This window comes from Alligator sinensis, unplaced genomic scaffold (assembly GCF_000455745.1).
Source record: "Alligator sinensis unplaced genomic scaffold, ASM45574v1 scaffold474_1, whole genome shotgun sequence".
Taxonomy (NCBI): domain Eukaryota; kingdom Metazoa; phylum Chordata; order Crocodylia; family Alligatoridae; genus Alligator; species Alligator sinensis.
The window spans coordinates 59310-77744 of NW_005843092.1; the positions used below are offsets into that span (position 1 = coordinate 59310).

Consider the following 18435-nt stretch of genomic DNA (forward strand, 5'->3'; position numbering starts at 1 on the left):
CCCTTTATTATCTCCAGTCCTTCTGACTGTCTGAAAATCAACCTCTGGTCCATGATGCATTGATGTTTGTCCTACTACATTTGTCACAGTTGGGTGAACAGCATGTGAAACTTGACTCAAGTCAATTTTGGGGGGGGGAGGGTGCAAAGACTAGGTGCTTTCTGACTCGGGCTGTTTATGAGAATAGTAGCTTCAACCTTAACCATGGAGTTGCTGCTGTTAACTTTTGGGTGCAGCAGTTGTGTGCTTAGGAATTCCATAATTCTGTGAATAATTCCAGTCAACAAACTATCTTTACAATACAACTAAAGGCAGATTAATAAAAACATGCACAGGAAAAATTAAAAAAAAAAATGGTTTAGGTTCAACATCCTGCATCCAAAGGACTTGAGACTGAAAATACCTTGTTTCTAGTCTGAAAAGAGGTTAATTTCATGGAGATTATCACTTAAAAAGAAGGGTATTCTGTGGCTTCCATTCCTGAAAATGCCATTTTCGGCAGTTACCATTTCCTTTTCTGTCATTGCAAGACTTTAAAGAATCTGAAGCTATTTGACACTTCTTGCCGAAATACTTGGGTTTTGCAAATATTGAAGCTTATTCTAACATTTAAAACGTACATCTGTTCTCATATTTTCACCTAATGATAGGTGTACAACGGAAGCTCTTGAAAATTGAATTTGAGCTCATTAAATTCCAAAAGACTGCTGAACCTCCAGCTGGGTTGATTCTAGAGTTTTTTGTTTCTAAAGACCATGTCAGTTGCCTGTGGACAACGAAGGGAGTTGCTGCTCCTGCTCTTGACTCTTTTTAAACTAATTTTTGTGTTAAATAAAAGTACTTGGCATAACCAACAGGGTCAGTTGATTCCTGTGGGGGAGGGAAATTCTTTACTTTTTTTGGAAAGAGGGTTCTAGAGCCCTGAGGCTGATGCCTGAGAAGACTCTCAGCTTGGGAAATACATCATGGGGTTTGACTGGTGACCTCTGGCTTCTCAGGTCTAGGCTTAACACAAAGTGGGTACTGTTTGAAGGGATACATGAAGGATAAGCTTGCAATTTAAGTGGAAGCTCAAAGTAGTTGCGTGGTTCCTTTTGATTCCTTTAGAAAGAAGATATTGTTTTTTCAAAGCCAGCTTTGCCAATGCAAGAGAGGAGGGGAAAATCAGATTAGATTTAATGTGTTTTTTCTTGCAGTTGAAACTTTACTGCTTATTATGTTCTGCATGAGAATGTGCTTTTACGAATGAGCAGTGCAATATGAGTGAAAGATATTTCCTGAATTAGTCAAATTTTATGTTCCCAAAGAAGCCACTGAAAAGAGTTTCTGAAGTGTAAATGAGGAACCTTATTCTACAAACATAATTGAGTATAATGCTTATTGTGAGGAATACCAATGAGTTTAGTAGTACTACTCATACTAGTAAGCTTTGTCTAGTAGTGCTTGCAGGATCCAAGTGTCACATAACTAGCTGCTTCCCTTGCACTTCATCCTTTGCACTTCTCCCTTCTTCCCTTCCCTTGTATTTCTCCCGTCTCCAGTGTCATGCATTGCAAATTGGGTTTAAAAGATTTCCTTTTTCCAGTTTCCTCACCAGACTGTTACCCTCCAGGATGTTTTCAGCATATTTCCCTGTGGTCTTCCTTCAGTTGTCTTTTCTACTCTTAAATACCACAGAAGATGATGGTTTGACTGCCCTATTGGAGCTTTATTCTAGGACCAAACTACTATATCTATTGCTTTCCTTTTCCCTAGTATCAAATGAATTGCCTTCATTTTCAGTACGGATTTGAGCAGAGAGTGCGTTAAGCGTATTTGTTTTGTACCATCTTTTAAATCCTCAGGAAGCCCAGTACAATTCCAGCAATCTTAATGGATAAATGGGTTATAACTGATAGTTTATTAGACATCATATCATTAATAAGGTTAGAATGAATACGTACTTTTTTTTCTCGTGTATTTTCATTCATAATTTCGTAGTTGGTGGGGTTGGAAGGGACCTGAGGAGATCATCTAGTCCGACCCCCTGCCGTGGCAGGAAAGAGTACTGGAGTCAAATGACCCCGGCCAGATGTTTGTCCAGCCTTTTTTTTTAAAGACCCCCAGAGTAGGAGCCAGCACCACTTCTTTTGGAAGTTGGTTCTAGGTCCTAGCCGCCCTGACAGTGAAATAGTGCCTCCTAATGTCTAGCCTGAAACTACCCTCCACTAACTTGCGTCCATTGTTTCTTGTAACTCCCAGGAGTGCTTGGGGGAACAGGGACTCTCCCGAGGCCTGCTGGTCCCCCTTGACTAGTTTGTAGACTGCCGCTAGATCCCCTCTCAGCCTTCTCTTTTGGAGGCTGAACAGGTTCAGGTCCCTCAGCCTCTCCTTGTAGGGCCTGCCCTGTTGACCCCTGATCATGTGGGTGGCCCTCCTTTGGACCCTCTCCATATTGGCCACATCCCTCCTGAAGTGCGGCACCCAGAACTGGACGCAGTACTCCAGCTGCGGCCTGACCAGTGTCGCGTAGAGGGGGAGGATCACCTCCTCGGACCTGCTTGAGATGCATCTGTGGATGCACGACAAGGTATGATTGGCCTTCCTGACCACGTCCCCACTTTGTTGGCCCATGTTCATTGTGGCATCAATGACAACTCCAAGATTCTTTTCTGTCTCGACACTGGCGAGAAGGGAGTTCCCCAGCCTGTAGGTGTGCCGCTGGTTCTGCCTCCCCAGGTGCATTACCCTGCACTTGTCAGTGTTGAACCTCATCCTGTTCTCATCGGCCCACCTCCGTAACCTGTCTAGATCCACTTGCAGCCTGTTCCTTCCTACTAACATACCCACTTCACCTCACATCTTAATGTTATCTGCAAATTTGAACAGGGTGCTTTCTACCCCCTCGCCCAAGTCACTGATGAAGATGTTGAATAGTGCAGGCCTGAGGACTGAGCCCTGGGGAACCCCACTGCCCACATCCCTCCAGGTCGAATAAGACCCGTCCACCACCACCCTCTGGGTGCAGCCCTCCAGCCAGTTAGTGACCCATCTAACCGTGTAGGCATCAATACGACTGTCTCCTAGTTTCTTACTGAGAATAGGGTCAGAGATGGTATTGAAGGCCTTCCTGAAGTCCAGAAAGACTATATCCACTGCGACCTGGTGACCTGGCATCCAAGGACTTGGTGACCTGGTCATAGGAGGCCACCAGGTTGGTTTGACAAGACCTGCCCCTAATGAACCCATGCTGGTTGCCCCTGAGCATAACCTCCCCTGCTGGCCCTTCTTGGACATGTGCCAGGATAATTCTTTCGAAAAGCTTCCCCAGGACCAAGGTAAGACTCACGGTCCTGTAGTTTCCTGGGTCTTCCTTCCTCCCTTTTTTGAAGATGAGGACCACATTGGCCCTTTTCCAGTCCTCCGGCACATTGCCTGAGCACCATGAGTGCTCGTAGAGCTGTGCCAGAGGTCCCGCAATGACCCCTGCTAGTTCCTTCAGCACTCTGGGGTGGAGATCATCAGGACCTGTGGATTTAAATATATCTAGTTCCTCCAGAAGTTCCCTGACAAGGTCTTCATTAACCCTAGGCCTGGGGGTGCCACCCACAGGGCCCTTGGGGGTGCCAGTGGGAGAGAGATCCGGGTCCTTCCTCAGAAATACAGAGGCAAAGAAATTGTTGAATATGTCAGCTTTACCGTCAGGTGAGATAATCAGATTTCCTAGCGTGTCCTGCAGAGGCCCTACGTTACCTGGCACCTTCTTTTGCCCCCCTATGCATTTGAAAAAGGACTTCCTGCTGTCCTTGATCTGGGTCGCTAGTCCCAGCTCCATTTCTGCCTTGGCCTTCCTGACCGCCGCGCCCCCCCCCACACACACACATACACACACATTCCCGAGCTACCGAGGTATAGCCCTCTCTTGTGATGGCCCCTCCCTTCCAACAGGTGTACGCCTCCTTTTTTGTTTGGAGATGTTCCCGGATGCTTTTGGTGAGCCATGGGGGCCTTTGCACCCTCTTGCCCCCTTTGATTCCTGTAGGGATTACTTCCCTTTGAGCTTGGAGGATCGTCTCCTTAAGGAACGACCACTCCTTCTGGACACTCAACTCCCTCCAGCTCTGGGACCTCAGTGCTTCCCCCACTAGTTTTCTCACCTCGTTAAAGTCCGCCCTCCTGAAGTCGAGGGTTGCTGCCTTGCTGGAGGCTTTTGCCACCTTATGCTGGATGGTGAATTCCAGCAGATGATGATCGCTACCGCCCAGGTGGTCGAGCACCCGCAGACCCTGTACCAGGTCGTCGCCCGTGGCCAGGACCAAATCCAACAAGGTGTCTCCCCTGGTGGGGCTGTGTTACCTCCTGGGTTAGATGGAGGTCTTGTATGTCAGTTAAGAGCCTGCGTGAGTGGTCAGACCTGGCTGTCCGCTCCTCCCAGCAGATGTCTGGAAAGTTTAGGTCATCCATGACGACCACATTCTTGGCCCTAACTATCTCTGTGAGCTGACTTAAGAATTCCTGGTCTCGATCTGCTCCTCGGTTGGGTGGTCTGTAGTAGACCCCCACCGTTAAGTCCCTTTCTCCCCAACCCCCTTGTATTTTAACCCAGAGCACTTCCGTTCGCTCCTCCTCTGACCCAGTGTTACTCACTGTGGATGCGTGTTGCTGCTTGACATAGTGCCACACACCTACCCTTCCTACCTGTCCTATCTTTCCTGTAGAGCCTGTAGCCCTTGATATTCACTGCCCAGTCATGCGTTGGGTCCCACCACGTTTTGTTGTATCCATCAAGAATGCGTGGGATGGAAAGAAGCTTTTATGGATAGGTGTGCTAGCAGGTCAAAAAAAAAAGCAAACAGACTTTATACCAAGCAACTTAAACCTGGGTGTTTTTTATTCTGCTACAATGTTTTGGCACTGTGTGCACCAGATTTTAGGCATGTGCTTAATTTTATGCCTGTAAATATTCTCTCAGAAGATAAATGTGTAAGTGCCTGTAGGATTAGCACCATCTTGAATCATTGTGTTAGCATTCTAGATTGGCTTTCAGTTTGGTAAACAAGTTCATGCTACAGACTTGTATCAATTTTTTAAAAAGCATACCGCAGTATTGAAATTCAAATAAGGTAACTTTCTGGGAGAGACCATGAAAAGGGGAAAAATGGGTATGTTGTCCTGTCATTTTAAAAGAAAAATGCCAATGGAAAGTTCATTTTGTGATCTTTGAATATACTTGGTCTTTGAGTGAAGTATAATACTTAACAGTTATTAAGTGACTTAAACTGAAACATTAATCATAGAATCATAGAAGTAGGGTCAGAAGGGACCTTGTAGATCTTCAAGTCCAACCCCCTGCCTGGGCAAGAGGAAAACTGGGCTCAGTTGACCCCAGCCAGGTAGGCATCAAGCCGCTTCTTAAAGACCCCCAGGGTTGGAGCCAGCACCACTTCCCTTGGAAGTTGGTTCCAGATCCTAGCCGCCCTAACTGTGAAGTAGTTCTTACGGATATCTAATCTAAACCTACTGTCCAACAACTTGTGGCCGTTATTCCTTGTTATCCTGGGGGGCGCTAGGGGAACAGGGTCTCCCCCAAACCCTTCTGGTCCCCCCCCTCTAGTGAGTTTATAGACGGTCACAAGGTCCCCCCTCAGCCTTCTTTGGTGAAGGCTGAACAGGTTCAGGTCCTGTAACCTCTCATTGTAGGGTCTGCCCTGCTGTCCCCGGATCATGCGGGTAGCCCTTCTCTGGACCCTCTCAATGTTGTCCACATCCCTCTTGAAGTGAGGTGCCCAGAACTGGACACAGTACTCCAGCTGTGGCTTGACCTGTGTCGCGTAGAGGGGGAGGATCACCTCCTTGGCCCTACTTCAGATGCAGTAAGTTCATCTAGTTAATGTAGTAAGTTCATCTAGCCTGAGACCAAAGCCTTGGGAAAGTGAGAGATTGCATATTCAAGTCCGCTTTTTAGGTAGTCAGGGGTTCAGACAAAAATAAATGGATGCAGAAACTAGAATTCTGGGACTGTGGGGCAGGAGACTGTCCAAATGATGTAACTCTTCATAGTCTGAAGTGTTCCTTTGGGATCCATATTTAATATTAGTAGTGCTTTTCTGGTCTGATCTGCTATTTATCCTAGATGTATATCATCATGTTACAGTTTGTTTGAATATTTTATTGAGTTCTGTATGACATTACTTGCCTTTTGGAAAGTATGTTTTCTCTAAATACAATATTTAGTACTTAAGTTTTGCTACTTTGCAATGCCTGTACATTCTGCATCAAGTGCATGAGATTTGCCGGTTAACTCCTTAACTCATTAGAGCAATATGGAAAGCCATTAAGAGGGACATATTTCATTTTAGGGCCCAGTGGAGGAAAAAAGTAGTAAGGCTATGTGAAGCTTCAGTCGCTGATTCTATCTGGCAGAGATTTGGCCCGATTCGGAGGCCGAATCTCTGAATTTGAATCGAATCAGGAGACCCTTTAATTTTTCTGAATCAAATTGGAGAGTTTCGATGATTCAGATATAGGCACAGCTTTAAATGTTTATCTTCAGATTCAGACTTGCCCAAATCAAATCAGGACAGTGATCTGAGTCAACAAATTGAATCACTGTCCCCTGATTCGGGTCGAATCCAAATCAAATACGACGTGCTTCGTACACCCTTAAAAAGTAGGTGTGCAGTGATCTAAATACTTCTGCTGTGCATAATAGAAACAACGTATGCCTGCAGCAGTGTCCTGATAGAAGCCAAGGAAATGTCATATGCTTACAAATTACAATAAAAATTGAAAGTTAATGTAAGGAGCTATTAATAAACTTGGCTGAATATTTAATCTTAAAACATAATTTTGTTATAGATTCTTTATGCTGTAGCTTTAATGAATCTATCTCCCAACATTGTACTTAATAGAGACAATAGAGAAGTCTGTTTAAGCAGGAAAAAAAATCCGCGTAACCATACTGGCTTTTAGCCTATTAATTAGAATTAGAGATTTATTTTTAAGTCTACATCTGTACTGCTTGCTGCATCTGTTAGTATGACTCATGCTTCAGCAAATCTGGATGGATGGAATTTAAGTAACTTCAGAAAAAAAAATCTGTTGCAGAACAGTAGACCTGCTACTGAACCAATAACGCTGATAGATGTTTACAATTCTTGTAGGCAATTCCTTAATCATAGGTTTGGGTAGGCAAAAACTGAAATAGTTACTATGAGGAATCTAAAATATTTTCTCTATTAACATAGGTAAGATTCTAGGAAAGTGCTTAGTCTTTAAACAGCTTTCCATTTTGAGAAAATATATTTTGCCCTAGTTTAACTGTAAAGCTATGATTGTTGTTGTCGTTCTTGTTGATCTCGCTTGAGTGATATTCTGTATATCATTTCAAATAGAAATAGATCTACAGTGTAAATTGATTTTAAAAAAATCACATACATCTGAAGGGCTATTTGCTCCCAGTTGTCTTAATCAGGTTTGAATTTGAGTTTGTGGGAGAAAAAAAAACAGAAGAGATGGATGTGTGGAGATTTTGCAGGTTTATTGTTTAACTAATTGAACAATTCAGTATTGGGAAATAACTTGTTCACTGCTTTTTTGGTTCACTCTGTTATGTTGTCTGTCTTAAATTGCAAGCTTGTTTTAATAGGGATCTCTCCATCCCGTGTGTGCACACTACCTAGCAGAGGTCAACCCTGACCTTTGATTAGGGCCACGTATGCTGCTGAAGTCAAAATATTTTCTTGTTCTTGTCGCATGCTAGAAAATTTTGTTTTTTGTGTATTTAATAGGAAATGGAAATGTCAAAATGGTACAATGCTTGATGCTGAAGTTTATAGTAGACACACAGTCACAGTCTAAAGACATGTATAGTCAATATTCAGTGTGTGAATTATATACAAATGTGCTATTTCAAGGCACCCACATTAACTCCTTGTTTTGTTTTTTGTTTTTTTGTCCAGCCCCTTTTATGGAGAAGATTTTTACTGTGAAATTCCTCGGAGTTTTCGTCACCTGTCATTTTATATTTTTGATAGAGATGTTTTCCGAAGGGATTCCATAATAGGTATGTGTTTTATTAAATGGTTGTTTTTATTTAGAGCTTTTCATTTTATAGATTCAGTATTTCTCATGCTCATCAGAATATATTCAATTCTTTGAATACAGGTTTGTTTTGTGCAACAATGACAATGAGAAGTAGTGATCTATTTTTTGTGGGGAGGGAGGTGGGTGTGTATTGGTGCAGTCTTTACAGTACTTTATCTCAGAAGACCCAAAAGCACATTAACATTTTTGTGCAACATAGAATCATAGAAAATTAGGGTTGGAAGGGACCTCAGGAGGTCATCTAGTCTACAACCCTCTACTCGAAGCAAGGCCATCCCCAACTAGATCATCCCAGCCAATGCTTTGTCTAGTTAGGTCTTGAAAACCTCCAAGGATAGAGTCCACCACCTCTTTGGGTAACCTGTACCAGTGTTTTACTACCCTCGTAGTGAGAATTTTTTTTCCTAATATCTAACCTAAACTTCCCTTGTTGCAACTTGAGACCATTTGTCCTTGTTCTGTCATCTGTCACCACTGAAAACAGTTTAGCCCCATCCTCTTTGTAACCCCACTTCAGGTAGCTTAAGGCTTCTATCAAATACCCTCTGTCTCCTCTTCTCTAGATAAAATAAGCCCAGTTCCCTCAGCCTCTCCTCATAAGTCATTTCTCCCAGCCCCCTCACCATTTTTGTTGCCCTCCACTGGACTCTTTAATTCGTCCATATCCATTCTGTAGTGGGGGGCACAAAACTGAACACAGTACTCCACATGTGTCTTCACCAGTGCTGAATAGAGTGGAATTTCCCTCACTTCCTTAGACTTGCTGGCAACACATCTACCAATGCAGCCCAGGATGCTGTTAGCCTTCTTTGCAACATTTTAATATAAATGTATTTAATATATATACCATCTTTCTCAATGGTCTCACAAAGGCTTTCAGTAGAACAGAATAACTTAACAGGAACAATGCCTATAAAAACCAGAGAAAACATGAAGTAGAAACTCACTAAGTAATATCCAGGTTTAGCTGTGTTTGCTAAATGCCTATCCAAAAAGGAAAGTCTTGCAGTGCTCTTGAAAGATGTCTAGGCTTGGTCTCTGGCAGGCCTTAAGGAGGAAGGAGTTTCAGGGCTGAGGAGCTGAGATTGGCAAAGCCATGTGGTGTGGTCAGGCAGTTCTGGCACGTTGATGGGACTTGCCGGAGATTGCTTTTGGCTGACCTTAAGGATTATAATGGAGCACAAGGGAGAAAGCAATAGGGGCAAGACCATTTAGAGCCTTGTAGGTCAAAACCAGCACCTTGAATTCTGCCCAGAAAGCTATTAGGAGTCGATGCAAACTCTGGAGCACCAGAAGTCCTGGCAGTTCACCCCTGTCAGAAGACAGGTCACTGAATTTTGCACCAGCTTCAGTTTCTAGACGGTCTTCAGGGGCAGTTCCACTGAGAGTGCATTGCAATGATTAGCCTTGAGATTGAAGTCATGGAGGATGGTGTCCAGATCTGAATTGGAAATAAAGGGTCACGGCTTCTCCATAGCTTCTCGCCAGATGGAGTTGGTGAAAGGCGCATCTAGCCACTGCTACCACCTGAAAATCCGGGTGTAGCAGAGGATCTAGGAGCACCTCCCAGGCTGCAAACTTGAATGGCAAGGGGAGACGAAGGCCCATCAGTGATGGAGGTCTCAGTCCCTTCAGAGTTGAGCAGTTTACCCAACACTGCACCTGCCTTGTCTGGATTCAGTTTTAACTGGTTCATGCACATTTAGTCCAACTTCAGCCAGGCATTGGGGAAGGACCCATGACTGCAAGGTCATGGTCAGATGAGAGAGAGGTAGAGATGGGTGTCATCAGCACCCTGATGATACCTCACTTCAAATCTCTGCAGTCCCTCATAGTAGCATCAAATATGTTGACTAAGAAGAGCTAGAAGATCAAGCCCAGGGGGAGCCTCACAAGAAAGGTCCTAAGGGCATGTCAGGTGCCATGCTTTGGGACCTTCCCTACTACAAAGAGCAGAACCAATATAGAGCTGTCCCATGAATACCTACTAGGCCATGTAAATGCTTTAACAGCATCTCAGGGTCAAGTGTATCAAAGACCGCTGAAAGATTTGGTGAGATCCCCTGTTAATCTCCAAGTGAAGATCATCTCTCAACTGCAGTTTCAGTGCTATATCCAGGATAAACATCAAACTTACATGGGTCCAGGATTCCAGTGGCTGGAGGCTGGAGCTGTTGGATAGCCATTCATTCCCCAAGAAGGGGAGGTTGAAGACTAGGCAGTAATTGGCTGGGGAGTCAGCGTCAAGTCATGTTGGCTTGAGTAGGAGCTGGACAACTGCAGATTTAAGAATGCGCAGCACTCGGCCATCCCAAAGGGAGGCACTGGCAGTCCCCGCTAGTAGTAGCTTCAGTCTCCCCTGGAGCTTTGTGGGTAGTTTTTATTTTTGTTTCTCCACTCTTAAATTAACAAAATAGCACATTATCCAAGTTCCAGCGTTCACAAAATCATGTCTTTGCACAGTTAAATACTTTCTATTAACATATAGCAACAAAAAATGCTACTTATACAAGAAAGTTTAGAGGTGTAAAGGAACCATAATTCAGTTCCTCAACTTGTTTGCATGTAAGATTAAAAAAAACCAACCAGCTGTGAAGTTGAGGTATCTCACCTTTTTATAGAAAAAATTGATAAATCTGCATCTGGAAGTAAAGATACTAGAAAGAGGCAGACTGATAGCTAGGTAACGTCACTCAACAAGAATTAAACGTTAAATGTATTGTGTTTTTACAGTATATTTTCACTTTCTCTTGTATTCTTTCCCCACAACAAACTTTTTAGCAAAGCATATATTCCTCATTGAGATCTACAAACTTGCTGTGTTTGTGTTGAGGGAACCATAGCTTTGAAATCTTACTTCTGTAGATGTTACATTTTAACTTTAATGCTGCATTTTATTTCCTGTTGATTGCTTTGTTCTACATTGACTTTTCTAGAGCCTGATTCAAAGACCTTGTGTACCGAGTTCATGAATGTAACTACTTGTTTCATGTCCCATATATATATATAAAATAAATAAATAAAAGACTTCTGTTGGATTTACATTTTTTTAGGTTTAAGGCTATGTTAGGTGTTAGGCTGGTAACATTTGTTTTTAATAATAATTTAGTGTTTATGGGGCATTGTTATATTATAATATTTATTTGGGTTGGAGTGACTATAGCTTTGAATAAGTATTTGCTTCTTCAGATATGAAATTTTTTTTTTTCTTGTGATCAGTTGCAACAGCAAATTCTCCAGCATTCAAGGTAGAAGTGTTATGTTCCCATAGTGTGTAGAAAATAGAAAATATAAAGCCCTGAGTTAGCAAAAAAAATACTTTAGACAATATTTTTTTCCTCTTTGTTTAAGCCTCTCAACAAAAAAATAAACCCAGAAAGATACACATTTATGTAGCGGATAAACTTTTAGTGTGTAACAAAGGTTGGTTTTTTTCGTTTGTTTCGGGGGGGGGGGGGTTTGCATTGGCGGATGAAAGGATTGTACAGATAAATACATCTGTGGTTTTGCATGTTTCATTGCTTCATTGGCATTTTCCTAAAGTTAACTTGCTAAGTCATTTAGTATTTTATTAGCTGAACTGATGATAAAGCTGTGGACAACTGTTCCTTGGAAGCAGTGTGGAATGCAAACATATAATAGAAATGCTGGGCCTAATTAGTCTGAAACATAAAGAGAGTACATGTGCATGCCCATTTTCTATTGCCCACTTTCTGGGTAATAAATGACTGTTAAACTGTTCTTAGCTTTCACACATTCTTGCTTTGCCTTCCATAGTGTTATTCTATCAGTATTTACTGGTTTTAAAACATAGTGAGAGGCTTTCAGTAGAAAAGTTACTAGTACTAATAAAACCTAGTACCAATCTCATTAGGCTTCATTGTTTTGTGAGAGAAAAACCAGCTTAACTATTCTTTGCTTAAAATAAAATAATGTGTTTTTTCTCTTCCTAGCCCTGTTAATTATGCTCCAAATGAATCGGATCAGTGGTGAGCACAGAAAACCAGATATGGTACCTGTAAGAAATACAATAGTCATCTACCATTTTGAATCTGAAAGGGATTCAGAGGGCCAATTTGGAAAATCATTGATACTCAATGCACCTCCTTTGTATTAGGCAAACATGGTGTGTCTGGGTGGGTACAAGTAGCAGAAGGCAAGAGTAATGATACAGTGATATTATTATAGATAGCAACTATGAAAATGCATGTGTTGATTAGATTTGAAACTGTTTGGGTATTCCTGTTTTAGTTTTGGTTAATACTTGGTGGAAGTATTAAATGAGAGACCATTAAAAAAAATAGAGGGGGCAGGTCATGCCAATACTTTGTAGAGGAAGGCTTTTTCTTTAAATTAATCCAGTACCTAAAAGAGTAACCGACAAGAACCATCTCCACTGTAGGCCCCAGGCCGGTATTCCCACGGGCTTGTAATATACAGCTCAGGATGCAAGTCTGTGACCTTGAGTATATAGATCACACAAAAACAGGAAACATGCCACCTCAGTTCATTTAGCATTACACTAAAAGCATAGCTTATACTGAGTATTGGTTACATGAATTATTCTCTACTTAAATCACAAATGTGGCAGGAAATAGTAATTGCAAGACTGTATTTATTTTGGAAATTTATTCCCATAACTCTGGCATGAGAACTTCTATTTTAAGCACATGTTTGTGTTCATGTCCGTCTGGGGAGGGGGTTGTGTATATTTCTCCATACACCAAGGGGAACTTGGATATAACAAAATCCTGCTTATTTTGGAGTTCTGGGGTAGAGGAGTGACTTCACACTTGGGGGGAAATCCTTGTCTTTTTGTGTGTGAAAAAGGAGCTCTTAAACCTTTTAAAATATTGTCACTACATTATGTAACTGATTGGAAGATTAGGTTGGTATACTGGGGGTGTATGTGAGAAGGTGGTCCTTGATGGGTCCAAAACAACCATCTCCTAAACTGTTTAAGTGGTGAGACAAGAGACTCATGGAGTTTGACCTCATACATGGTTCCCTACTATGCAAGATCCCACTGATTGCAATTTCAGTCTGTGTGGTGTCTGCAAAGCTGGCTTTGAGGTATGTAGGTAAAATGCACTGCTTCTGCATCACAGTTCTGGCAGGTTGCACCCTTCTCTTCATGTTACTTTCCACTGCTTCCTCATGGACGAACTGTGGCAAACTAAAGCCAATTAGAAACACATTTGTCTTTGTTACCTCTGATTTTGGTTTATTCTAATCTGAATCTGCTGCTCTAAACAGATGACATAATTAATGGGAAATTTTGTTCAGTCTCCTGGAACAAACAAACTCAGTTCTTCTCTTCCTTCTTGAAATGGAAAGTACTTGGTGTTGGCAAGTTTGAAGTACTTGGACTTTTCTCATGTGTATGCTTCCAAAACCGAGAAGATGTGAAACTATAGGACTGATATAGAATAGTACTGAGGAAGCAAATGTATTCCTTATTTTGAGATGTCACTGTGACATTTGAGTTCTGTTTGATATACACTCACTCTTGCCTTGGCTAGAAGGAAGATAAAAATGGAAATCCCAGACTTAAATCAACACTTCTATCAAGAGCAGTGAATCTATATTAGGAGAAATCGAGGTCTATAGCTAAAGACAACTTTCTCATACTTTGGACAGATGTCATCATAACTTGTAGGAAGCGGCAAGCCGTGACTATACAAATTAAGGGAACAGATGACTGCATTGCATGAAAACAAGCCTTGAGAAACAATTTCATAAAATAGAATTTGTCCGAGATAACTTTGTATGGTCTATTTGATTCCGTTTGAACTCTGAAATGTGTGCTTCCTAGATGAAACACAACCTAAATGTTTTATGTACTATTACATATCCAGAAAGCAGGAGGATGAAAAAGCCAACCTTGTAACAATACTTACCCTCTTCTCTACCCACAGGTTCCTGCTTTGATTTACAGATTACATATCAGAACCATAACTCTGCCTTTCATCTTACACTTTTGAACATGCTCTTTAGCAAACAGCCTAACATTAGTAGGTGTGAATGTTAGGGTTACTGTACTGTGCCAGTTTCATACACCTGCTTAGTTCATTCAGTCAGGGTGTCAGCATTACTCAGATCATGTTAGTCAGACAAGCTTAGAATATACCTGTAGAGCATCCTGCTAACCAGCAAAATGCTTGCACCTGAGTTCTGGTTAACATTTGGTGTGAATGCAGCCATGCATCATCTTGTATCAGCCTCTGTATAATGTCCTCTTGAAGAGGCTGACAGAAGTTTATATAAATCTGCTCATTCTTGGGAGTATATGAAAAATGTCAGGGTCCAGAGTAAGGTTAATAGTAGAGGAGCTCTTATCCCTCACCTTGTTGGCACCATCTGGGGTGCAGGGTTTCCAAACACTTCACACTTCCTCTTTGGCACTTGCATATGCTCCTGCTGAGTATCGTGCACCAGTATGGGGCTGGAGCGCACACACTCAAATAGTGGATTCCATCCTTAACAGAGTAATGAGGACCATCACTGGATGCTTTATGCCAACTCCAGTTGACTGCCTACCAGTCCTTTCAGGCATTCCCACCTCTGACAACTGGAGACAAACTGCTACCCTGACCCTAAGCCTCAAAGCCGAAGATCCAAACCATTCTCTGCACTCCAGCCTAGTAGCCTCAAGCAAGAAAATCAACTATCACCTGAAATCTTGGAATATGTTCTCCACTCAGGCCAGTAAGCTCACTGAATCTGCAGATGACATGTCACCCACAGGATGGGCCTCCCATCAGTGGAGCAGGAAGTATGCTGCACAAGAACTGGCTAAAGAACTTCATCCCCAACACCAGCTTCCACTCCTCAGGCTGGCAGCTGCTCTGCAGGGCCTGGACTGCTCTTAACCATCTCAGAACAGGCATTGGATGGTTTAAAGTGAGCACACACTCTTGGGGCTTCTCCAATGACTCTGACTGACTGGGCCTCTGGTGCTCAAGCTCAGATGGCTGACCACATCGTCTATGAATGCCCTTACTCCTTTGGATGCCCAAAGTCTTATTGATATTGACCATTCTACCTGTTGCTGGCTTTCTTGCCCTCATGCTTCCAACATATGAGTGTGGCAGCACTTGTTTCATCATCATCATGAAACATTTCAAAAGCATGAAATGCAAAGAAGGAAAAAAGGCAACTGCAAAGAACCTGTCTACCTGCTGTCACTACCAGTAGTTTGGATGCTCATGATCTCAACAAGTACAGAGGCCTCAATTCTTCATGACAGGCTTTGGAGAAAAAAAAGGTCTAATTTTTCCAGACTGGAGATAGAGGAGCTGAGCTGAGGATGGCACTAGAGGGAGACTCTGGTTGCTGAGTTGTGTAGGAAGTCTCTTGTACAGACAAGTCTTGGTGTGGAATTTGTCCTGGAGCAAGCCATTTAGTTGGATGGATTAGGGAACATTTGAGACTATACTTCATGAAATAGCCAGGAAAGGATGTAGTGCCTGATCTGCAGCTGAGTAAGCGGCTGCGAACATCCTTGTTATGGGGGAAGCTGCAGCATAAAGTAGCAGAGACTTCTGGCTCCTGTCCAATAAAATTATGGTTTTAAAGGCTGTTGTGTGTGATGGGAGCAGCTTTAGAAATTGAAGGTGAATGCAAGGCCATTTCCCTGGTCATCTCTTCTCTGCTGCAGTCCAATTCCGTGGGTGGATTCTAAGTTGGGGGTGAGGTTTGTGGGGGAGGGGACTTAAATGTTCAATTAGAGATTTATTCCTAATACATTTAAAGTGGTTATATACATATGAATCAAAATTAGTATTACAGAATTAGCCAGCATGAGAGCATATTTCAACACATGCTGCTCTCTACTCTGTCCTATCAGTGAGCATACAGTTATGCTTTTGGTTGGCAGTAGCAGTAACAAGCTTCCTGGTGCTGTCTGTTGTATTTTGTGCAGGAGCAGGGAGAAACTAGTTCTAGTGTCATTAAACCTCTGCACACTAATTTACATCTCATCACTGTTCCCCCAAATTTTCTACTGCTTCTGTCTGGTGAAGCTTGAGGATTTTTCACATATGGGAAATGCAAGATATACCATGAGATTCTTAAGCAGCACAAATTTCCAGGAGCCACTCTTGTATCTAACAAAACTCCCCCATTCTTTGGTATGTTGTTCAGCCAGAAGGTGTCAAAAGTCTCTTTGCACAGATAATTATGGGAGTCCCTATAACCTGGAAAAGTAGCACTGTGTTCCAGTCAGGTCTCTCAACAATCTTGTAAAGGTTTCCCTGGTCTAAAATGATGTCTAAATCCAGATTTCTAAAATTCTGGGAGCAGGTCTGGTTTGGTCCTAAATCCTCCTTTTCCAACAAACTTAAGAACAAAAATCTTTAATGCTTTTAAAAGCATTAATTCTGAAATCTCCTACCCTGGTGCGTCTGTGAACTGGTAACCTGGCTAGAAGAGCAGCTGCACAAGCTAATGTATAGAGAGGAAATACAGGCACATGCAGCAGGTAAACATATCGATCTTTGGCTTTGCCGTAGTGCTTAATGTGGCAAAAAAGGATGTGCTTTTTTTCCATGACCTCTTTCATTTCCCTGACAGGATCTACCATCTTTGCAAAACTGAGGCAACTATCCGCAGCATGGTCCTTGGAGAGAGGATCGTAATCCAGCAGGGCAAAGAGAGATCTGCCACTTGGAATGCGGTGGTTTCAGACAATGGTCAAACCAGAACCTGAATGCCAGAGAGGAGGAACAGGAGCAGATGTGGAGAGGGAAAATCAAGAGGGAGCAGAATGTGGTTGCATAGTGTTTCAAGCATGACCAGAGAATGAAGGAGCGAGAGGGAGAGCAGCAAAGGGAGTTAGAGTGGCTGCCCAACACGATGGAAGCAGGCTGCAGTCCCCAGATCCCGCTCCATCTCTAGTGCTTGGGACTCTGTTCTGTGCTCTCCCACCCTGCAGCCACTAGGATCTGGATGACCTGTGATCTGGAATGGGCAGCTATTCCCTGTTCACAGTACTCCCATAGAATTTCAGGATAAGAACAGGAACACTTTCAGGAATAGTTCATCCACCTCCATGCTGGATCCGTGGTGAGATACCAGCTGGAATGGACAGAAGTGAGGAATGTTCAGTACCAGCCTGTGTCTCAGCTTTAATGTACTGGACCATATGCACAGGGTTGAGAAAGGATAGACACTTTTTATTTCCAACACACCTTGCCACACAAAACCATTCCTAGAGTTAGTGAAGCACTTAGAGCCCTGATTGGTGTCAGAAATTCTAACACCCAACTTTCATAGTAGCAGCACTAATGATTGTATGGTAGGCCTGGGACAGACATGGCTGCTTTGCACACATTCATGTACAGGTTTTGCAAATCCAGGCATGTATGCTGAGGAGCTTGGACCCAGCTACTCTGCAGTTTTGATATATCCACACTTGTTTTGACAAAGGAAGTGTTGGAAGTCTAGGGACAGGCAAGAGTTAAGATTATGGTTATGTGGCTGGAGGAATGTGGTAGTAGCAAGGGATGTGTATGTGCGAGATGGATGTAAAAAGACGCACACTGATAAGTTCTGCATCCCGTTCATCCAGAGCACTTTTTGCCAACTCTTATTCTTTCATCTAAAAGAACCCTTCTTTTAACTTTTTAAAGAAGCTGCATTATGGTACTGTATTACAGTTACATAATGTTTTCTTTCATACAACTGAAGAAGCCTTAAGTTTGCTCTATTGGGCTGCCAGGAAGAACTGGGAAATGCAGAGAGGGCCTCTGTTCCTCCCTGACAAACTGTCATTTTCTGTGTGTCCACAGATGTTATTGGGGACATCAGGCTCTGTAATCAGCAGCCTGAACTTCAGCTTTATAAAGCTTGTTGGGTAAGTTTATACACATTGCAAGTTATCTTAAAGAACTGTTGAGTTGCAACAAGAAAATGAGGTCATTAAGTACTGTGCCATAGAAATTGGGGAGACAGGCTTTTTTCTTTCTTTCTTTCTTTTTTACCATGACAAATGAAAGAACTAGCTTTAGTAGCTTATCAAAAATTTTTCCAGGGGACACTTCAATAAAACAGCAAGAAAGCAGTTTTTTGTAATAGCCATTTCTAATATTTTTGCTATGCTGTCATATTTAAACAAAATGTACCTTCCATCTCCTGTCTCAGTAACCAGGAGATGAAGATCCAAGGAAGCTTCACACGTATATTGAACTCAGAAGCAATGTGGTGGTGCAGGGGTTCAGCCTGCCCAGCACTCATGTGCCCTTTTTTGCATTCTATGTCTGTGCTAATGGGCATTGTTTGGGATAAATACCTGCTTTAATTAATTAGCATTTTGGGTGGCTGAGCAGTGGTTTATTTTATAGGAGGGGT

At 42.5% G+C, this 18435-nt stretch overlaps 1 protein-coding gene across 3 annotated transcripts in view; it reads left to right on the forward strand.

Moving 5' to 3' along the window:
• The window catches only part of RASA3 (RAS p21 protein activator 3), a 183625-nt gene that overhangs the window by 47302 nt on the left and 117888 nt on the right, over positions 1 to 18435 (forward strand). For all 3 annotated transcript variants that reach the window (XM_025193706.1, XM_025193708.1, XM_025193707.1), the window contains exon 3: positions 7941 to 8044. In XM_025193706.1, coding sequence (XP_025049491.1) covers positions 7941 to 8044 — 104 coding nt within the window. The remainder of the gene's footprint in view (positions 1 to 7940; positions 8045 to 18435) is intronic.